At 43.2% G+C, this 8861-nt stretch overlaps 1 protein-coding gene across 1 annotated transcript in view; it reads right to left on the bottom strand.

Annotated features, from left to right (window-relative positions):
• The window catches only part of LOC102261137 (membrane cofactor protein-like), a 143281-nt gene extending 138107 nt beyond the window's left edge, over positions 1-5174 (bottom strand). Inside the window, exons 1-3 of the mRNA XM_014528936.1 lie at positions 5057-5174; positions 1253-1444; positions 427-529 (exon numbers count right to left, since the gene is read on the bottom strand). Of these exons, the coding sequence (XP_014384422.1) occupies positions 427-529; positions 1253-1444; positions 5057-5174 (413 nt within the window). The remainder of the gene's footprint in view (positions 1-426; positions 530-1252; positions 1445-5056) is intronic.
• Positions 5175-8861: the final 3687 nt, after the last annotated feature.

Here is an 8861-nt window from a genome sequence, read left to right as displayed (position 1 = left end):
GGTTGTGGGAGGCAGCAATTTCCGGTGTTTACCTATGTCGCCATCTTGGTTTCTCTCCCCTGCCATTTCTTCTGTTAACTGATTAACTCCCTGTCTCTCTTTCCACCCTCCAGCCTACTATATAGTTTAATTTAGGATCATGTCATCACGATGACTGCATTTTTAATGACTATGATAGGCTTATTATTACTTATAGTATGACACAATTTTGTTTTCCTTCAATTTAAATTTCTTTCTATTTATTGCACATCTTTTCAGTCTCCATAAAAAGCCCAAGGGTTGATTGGCTGTTAAGTGCAACTTGTTCCACAGAAAGCAAGATGAACTCAACATCATGGAAATGCTTGAGAAGAGAACCAAACTAAAAATGGAACCAGCAACCTTCTCCCACATTTACCGCCTTCCTCCAAGGGGCAGTTTACTTACCCAGCATTACATTTAAAGTGAGCTTGTGAGCCAAACTCCATACTTCCGTTAGCGTAGACTACGTCGCCATTTACGAGGTCTCCTAGCTGTTGACATGCCTTTTCTAAAAGGAAAATTTCAAATTCGTTGTTTTATACCAATGTCAAAACAGATTGGAATCAAAATAAAAATTCTACATTGTGCTATTAAAACAATGGAAATATTTTGTCTTATTTATTTTTATTACACCTCCCTTTCCCCGGCCGCCTGTCCTGTCACCAACGCCCGCCATGTTCCGCGCTTTTCCCTGGTGGTCAGCGCACGTATAACTCCTGGTTGGTCGAATTCCCACCCGTAGGGACAATTTGCATATTAGCCTTTTATTATATAGGATGATCTGCATATGGCACCGTGTGCCCAGCACCCAAAGTCAAATCATCTCCCATCACATATATTTGGTCTCCTTTACCCTTCATCCCCATACCCTCCAACTCTTCCCTCTGATAACCACTGAACTGTGGTCTGTGTCTATGAGTTTCAGTTTTATAACTCACATATGAGTGAAATCATATGGTTCTTAGCTTTTTCTGACTGACTTATTTTCCTTAGCATAATATTTATGAGGTCCATCCATGTTGCCACTGATGGCCAAACTTAAGATTCACATTTACCCAGAGCATTAATGGCCAAATTGAAAATTTCCTGGAGATTTTCAATGCCTGAAAAAGTACATTGCTACATAAAATCTACATCCACATGAGAAAGCCATCATGTTAATAGTGGAATATGCAGTCTACAATGTGTGAAAATCTTTAGAGCAATAAAAATAAAAATGTTGTGCACTTACTTGTACAAGCCTCCTGGAGAGGAGGTACCCATGTGTTACTGGGCTGACAAACAGTAGACATGGGAAGAAAAGGAACAATACGCTTGTATCCTAGGCGACACTCATATTCTATTGTGTCCCCAGCATTATAAGAGGGTTTAGGATTACCCTTGATTTTCATAGATTGGTATCTTGGTGGGTCATCACAGGCATCTGGGCATGAGAGAATAAGAACATGAAAGTCAAGTATTTTCTTTTCCACCAGCCACGGGTTATGGCCTAGCAGCAGGCAGGTTGTATGGAATAAATGGAAGGTCCTTGGGCAGATTTTAAGTGATTGTGCCAGGCTTTTACCCGATTATGAGCTGTGCTTGCTTTAAATAACATCTTATTAGTGTTTGGTTTCTTTGGGAATAACCTGACTATTCTTTTGACAGTAAATTGAAGAAACAGCAGCAATATTTTTGGTTTAAAATATATTTATAGATATGCATCCTTCCCATTTTTTCCTGAGTTCATTTCACACTCAACTCCCGCCTAAGAGGACTTCTATAGTATATAGCCCTCGTTCAGAGCACTCTTCCACAGTTTGAAACCCAAACTGATGATGACTTGTCACTTGAGGTTCAGTCTCCTCTCGGGAGGCACGTTCCTAGAGGTCAGGGACCATATACCTTCTTTTCCTACTACACTCTGTGCCCCCTGCGTGCTCAAGACATGCTATGGTAAGTGCTGACTCTTAAATAAGCATCGTGGATTTCATAGGTCAAAATAAATATGGACTAAACTATTTTAAAATATGACCTCCTGTCATATGTTTCATATCAGTGAACCGAGTAAATAGAGGTCAATTAAATGTCAAAATTTATAACTTTGACATTATTTTAAGTATAATTTATTCTTCCTTCACTGGAATTCTAATCAATGGATCATGCTTGGCCTCAAAAGTTTTCTGAGGTAGCTGTTTAAACTGTATTACAATATTGCTATGCCATTAGAATTTTTTATTTCTGGATTTTTGGTAGTTTTTTTTCTTCCTAGAATAGTACCTTTTTGACTTCAGCCATTTCTCTTCCTTTAAATTGTCTGTGGGCCTGACAAACTAACAAAGCTGATAGAATTAGTATGTAAGATAATGTGATGGAGACACATCAAGTGAAGTCCTGAAGGGCTAAAAGCATGCAGAGGTCCCTCCTATAAGATTAAGGATCTAAGAAAGGAGCTAGGTCTATGCTGATCCCTGAGAAACCTCTTTTCTTATTCCCTGGATTGGTCTTATGTCAGATTGATGTTAAACTTTAAGAATATGTATTTCTATCAAATCACAAAAATTATGTGACTTTTTAAATTAAATTTATGGGGTAATATTGGTTAATAACATTATGTAAATTTCAGGTGTACAAAGTTGTAAAAGGCCATCCGGAGACTCTAACTGTGAAGTTTAGTCTCTTTCCCTCACCTCCCTTCAACCTCTTCACCACTTCTCTTCTGGTAACCACCATTTTGTTCTCTGTAACTGAGTTGTGTTGTTTGCTTTTTTTGATTTGTTGCTTTTTGTTTTATATCCCACATGAGTGAAGTCATAGTTTTTGTTGTTTTCCTGATGAAGGCCGGTATAGCTATAACCTTTCATCTTATAACTGCTTTTGCTGTATCCCATACCTTTTGTAAGGTTTTAGTTTTATTTTTTTTATTTTCATTTTCCTCAAGGCAGTTTTTGTTTTTCTGTTGGATTTGAATGTTTACTGGCCTGTTAGCTCCTACTGAATATTATATTTCATTTTTCTGGAAATCACTAGTTATAGGAGAGTGGTGGTACCAAGGCAAAAACATTGAGCATTTGCAAACACAAGTGTAACAAGACAGAAAGGATCTCTGCATTCTAGTAGAGCTAGGAGAGAACATATAGATTGGAAAGAGGGACAGAAGGTTAGGGGAATTTGAGCTGGAGTGTGTGGGTCTCCCTGAAATAGTTTTCTCAGAGAAGGTCCCTAATGGTGTAACATAACAACCACGTTTGAAGGACAAGGAGCCAATTATGCAAGAGCAAGGAGGAGCCTGGGGACAGCAAGTGCAGAAGCCCCAAAGCCTCTGAGCAGAAAAGCCTTCCCTCCCAACCGTCATTTGTTAAATGCTCTCAGAGAAGCATGCTCCTTCCTCCAGGGCACCTGACTGGGGTTATCACACTAGCATTGTGTTCTGGTTACTGTCCGCCAGTCCCAGTACCTTTCAGCAAATCTTTATTGATTGTTACTGTGCGCCTGGCACTGGGGATCTAACAGTGAGCAAAACACAGTCGCTGTTTATGTTCATGTGTGTGTGTGTGCAAACAGACAAAGAGTGAAATAAGGATCATGAAAATAGGAATGGTTTGTTATTGGTCACCAGTGTGTCCCCAGAACCAGCACAGGGCCTGGCACATACAAGGCAAATCTTTATTGAATGAATTCTCCTAAGGAGAGAATGCAGCATACAAACTGTATATGTAATAGGATCCTAAAAATCACTTGGGCATAGAAACACAGGCATATAAAGTCGGTTGGAAATACACCAAAGTATTCATTCGTTGCCCTTCGATGGTATGTTTTGTAATATGCATATATATGTATACATATTGATTGTATTCAATGAAACAGGAACCAAACTTAGTGGATGGCCTTCAGCTTTAACTTATCAGCTATAGGAGAAAAACCTATTGATATAATTTATTGTTCATTTCTAATAACTCTCATTTTTCACTAGGTTTGGCTACCAGTACTTTTCAGGTTGCTTCTAATCTCCCCTCAAATGGGACCCAACCTAATGAAAAAAGAGAAAAAACACTGACCAAAAGACATTCGGGAGTAGCATAGGTCATTATCCATATTGGATGGGAATAGGAAGGTGACTCAATGGTAAAAATAAATAAATAAATAAATAAATTTTAAAAAAAGCAACAGCCTGGAAAGCAATACCTATATGATTGGGGGCAACAAGCAGCCTGTTACCTTTTTGTACAAAAAGCACTGCATGTCCTTCCCAATCCTTCTAGATCCCAGGCCCTGGAGCTCGCTCTCACTTAAGGGCTCTGTGGGTAACATGCGCTCCCCAAACCCCATACAAAGCAAGCAGTGAGCTTCCTTGCCCCACACCCTGCACCTCTGGCCTGGACCCTTCTGTAAAGCATATGCCTGGTAACACCCGGCCTGGGCTCCCCCAGCCCAACCCAGTGGGGCGCAGCACCCCACTCATCAAGGCTTCACTAAGCCCAGGGGACACAGGGCAAAGCCTCCCCAGGGGCCCAGCACTGGCCTAAACAACACCCCACACACTGGGCACTGAAGAGCAGGCCCGCACCTTCAGCACCTGCTCAGGGCTTCCCATCTCGTTTTGTTTTTGTTTTTTTAAATTGTTGACAGTATTACACATGTCCCCCACTTCCCCCCATCCACGCAGCTCCCGCCCCACTCCAGGCCTTCCCCACACTGTTGTCTGTGTCCATGGGTTATGCATATATGTTCTTGATCAGCTCAGTCCTCAAATAGGTGCAAGCTTTCGCTAGGGGCAAACACTGACTACACCCAAGGCTCCCCAAGATTCACTGCCAACCACCAAACAACCGACCCTGGGGCCCTTTGAGGTCCCACCCTCCTGAATCCGCCACAGCACAACCCGGAGGCTCTGTGGCTAAGGCTTCTACCCTAACCCCGCATCACCTGGTCCATCAAGCCCTGAGCCTCCTCCCGCACACACAAAGCAAAGTTCCCTTTGCGCTCTGCTCCTGTAGACCAGCTCCCCTACCCGCTCTAGTTTCCCTCCAGAGCTGACACCCTTTTTCTTCCCTACCTGAGCGTGTGGGTAGCAGGAGCTCTAGGGCCAGCACTAGGATCCCAAGGAAGCCCCAAGAAAAGGGACTCTCCAGGCGGCGGGAAGATGCCCTGAGCGGCTCGTAAGAGGCCCTCATGTTCCCCACAACAGAGGGTAACTGGAGGGCCAGGGAGTAATTTGCCTTTTTGAGGGCGGCTACCAGACGCAACAATCCCCAGACTCAAAAGGTGTCACGAGCATTAGGGATTGTGGGCGTGGTCTGGGCTTTTACAGCGGAGTGGGGCGGGGCCAATGGCAATCTGCAGGGCGGAGCCTCCGCCCCCGGCTGTGCTTTCGCCCTGGAGGGAAGGGAGCAAAGCCTGGTCCAGTTCTAACCCACCAGGCCTCCTGCAGGCTGTACTGGCAATAGCTCCCACCTGTGGAAAGAAAGGCTGAGGCGTTCTTCATAAGCCCGAGACAACAAATCTGAACACAGTTTACATGAAATAATGTGTTAAGTCTCCAGCCCTGTAATTTTTCACGTGAGGTGTTGGCCCAGGCCTCACCGAGAAGCTGGCATAGTGTTGGGGGGTGGAGGGGTGGTGGTGGTGGGAGGAGACTAGTGTGTCCACCTATTGGGGAGCTTAGGAGTTTTCTTTGAACACAAGAAAAGTTGTACTTTGGGATTATTCTCATGAGACAGCTCCTCCCTGACTTCTGATCAGATTCACCCAAGGAGCCTGTACAGAGTGATGCTTAGCCGCCACCCTTACAGGTTCTGCCTTCACTCTTCCAGCAGTGGGACCTGGGCTTGCTTTTTGCTGTTTGTTTCAAACTCATCCCAGATGATGCTAATGCGTAGCCAGGGTTGACAACCACCTGTCTGTGGCTTTGCTTCTACAAGGCTTTGCTCCTCGCAGCGTGTTCTGAGGCATTGGTGGCTCCTTTCCTGTGGCTGCGGTAACAAATCACAGCAGATTGGGAGTCTCAGTGTCTTCCGGCCTCTAGAAAAAATACTACAGACTGGGTAACTGGTAAATAACAGAAATGCGTTCCTCACAGTTCTGGAGGCTGGGAGGCCCAAGATGGAGGCCCTGGCAGTGTTGGCATCTAGTGAGAGCCAGCTTTGTGGTTCATGGTCAGGGCCTTCTAGCTGTAAGTTCACATGGCAGAGGCTGAGGGACTTTCTTGGGATTCTTTTGTAGGGACAAGAGTCCCATTCGTGAAGCCTGAGCCCCCATGACCTAGTAACTTCCCAGTGGCCCCACCTCCTAATGCCATCCCCCTTGGAGGTTACGATTTAACACAGGAATGTTGGAGGAACACAAACATTCACACAGTGTCTCAAGACGACACACATTTATTCTTTTTGTTCTGGAAGTCATAAGTCTGAAATCAATTTCACTGGGTGGAAAGCAAGGTATTGGTAGGGACTGGGAGAGAATCAGTTCCCTTGCCTTTTCCAGCTTCTGGAGCTGCATTCTTTGTTTTTTGGCTCCTGCCTCCATCCTCCATCCAGCAGCATTTTGCTTGAGTGGTCACATCGCCTTGTGCTGTCGTCACATCTCCCCCTGCCTTCCTCTTAGAAGATTACGTTTAGGGCCCCACGTGGATAAGCCAGGGTAACCGCCCCATCCCAGGTCTCATCAGAGAAAACCCTTTGCCGTGCAGGTAACATCACAGGTCCCAGGAATAGCGTGGCCTCAACCCGATATCTGTGAGGCCACGATTCAAACCACCGGAAACAGCAGACCTGTTGAATCAGAATCTGCATTTTATCAAGATCATCTTGCGATTCACCTACACACTAAAATGTGAGAAGCAGGGCTCTGTGGGATCTTATCCAAAGATTCTCTTATAATGGAGTCCCATGTCAATTGCAACTTGAAGAAATATTTTCCTAGGAGCCTTTTCAGGTGGGGATAGATGTTCAATGACCCATCATTTTCCCAAACACCATAAATAAGTGCTCATCTAAACATCAGTAGATGACAGAATTGAAGCTGAAGTATGGTAGCAACCATTTCAGGTGGAAACTGTAGTTTAACTCTAACCCTGTTGTTTGGCTTAACAATAGAAAAGTTACTTTGATTTTCTGAATTGTATAAATCATCCCATTCGATTGAATGCCTTATTGATTGTAACATGACTATCCCATTGATTGTGATCTTACTGGTTATCGAAGCACATTCTTCTGTACCTGGGAAGCAGGACAGCACAATTATCCTAAATTGTTTTAGTGGCCACAGATGGTGCGTTCCAGTTGACTCAGTGGTCCTAAGACCAGGACAGTGCAATTACTCTAAATTGCCTCGATGGCTCTAAATCAGGGGTGGGCAAACTTTTTGACTCGAGGGCCACAATGGGTTCTTAAACTGGACCGGAGGGCCGGAACAAAAGCATGGATGGAGTGTTTGTGTGAACTAATATAAATTCAAAGTAAACATCATTAAAAAAAAGGGTACGGTTTTTTTTTTTTAGTTTTATTCATTCCAACCAGGCCGGATCCGGCCCGCGGGCCGTAGTTTGCCCACGGCTGACCTAGGGCCAGGGGGAAGGGAACAATGGGGACATTATTGTTTAATAGGTATGGAATTTGAGTTTGAGATGATGAAACATTCTGGAGAATGGACAGTGTTCATGGTTGCACAGCAGTGTGAATGTATTTGATGCTGCTGAACTATACGCTTAAAAATGGTTAATAGGGAAAATTTTATGCTAGGTATATTTTACCAGGATTTAAAAAAGTAAAGTAAACCAGTGAGATGCACCTATGAAAAAACAGTGGTACAATCTGGATGTACAAGGCAGGATGATGTCTTTTTGCTGTTATTTTCTTTTCATTTTTACCTATTTATTTACTTGGTTTTGCCACCATCTTATTACTATGAGATTTGGGAATGACCCCTCATAGTCCCGGATTGCAATAAATGTGACTATTTAATTCGACTTCTTGAGGCGTCCTTCTGTGATTCGCGGGGTACATTACAACAAAGCCACATGCCCTAACCTAAATCCCAGGATAGCAGAGCTGTTGCTTGTTTCTGATAGTCGGTATAAGGCTTTCCACATACTGAAACATACAATAATTCATTTTTTAAAAAAGGTACATAAAATAACCACACGTGGCTCCCCCTGCTAACATGGGTGTTACTATCCTGCTGCAGGTTTTCCTGGGCAAGCAAGTCAGGAATCAGGGTGGGTAACTTTCTCAATGTGATCTGTACTTATTTCAGCTTATTTTCTCTGGTATGTAAATGAGAGAGAGGGAAGGAAAACAGTTTACAGACAACAACCCCGGCATTCATAAGGGACAAAGTTTATCCTTTTATAATGTTAATCTCACAAGAGGATACCAGAAAAGAGTTTGTTAATACCACATTCAACGTGACATTATAAAGGTCTTCTGGTAAGGAAAGTAATGACAAACCTCCGAATAAGGACAATTTGAAAGGCTACCGAAGGGATTGTCAAATGCTATAAATTTCCACACGAGGGCAGCAGTGCTATGACTTTCAAGAACCACAGCTTCATACTTTCATGGATGAGACTGGAAATGGTGAAAGCAAGGTAGGTTAGAACAAAAGTGGGTACACTCACTCAAACTTGCATGCTTTCAGGAAGTCAGTACACCAGGTTAAATAATTCTCTTGAGTACAGGTATGCAAATTCTTAAAGTATGTTAAAAAGTTCATTCTGAGTTACAATATTAGCTGGTCAGATGTTACTAAATTTTAGAAAACCAGAGTTGCCTACTTTCCTTAAACCAAGAATCTCCTTTAACAATGCAAATTCAAATTCCTCACCTTGAATTCTCTCTCTCTCTCTCTCTCTCTATATATAT

Source organism: Myotis brandtii, unplaced genomic scaffold, assembly GCF_000412655.1.
Source record: "Myotis brandtii unplaced genomic scaffold, ASM41265v1 scaffold661, whole genome shotgun sequence".
NCBI classification, from domain to species: Eukaryota; Metazoa; Chordata; class Mammalia; order Chiroptera; family Vespertilionidae; genus Myotis; species Myotis brandtii.
Note: the sequence above shows the minus strand (reverse complement) of the source record. Positions and strands in the feature narration are given on the sequence as shown.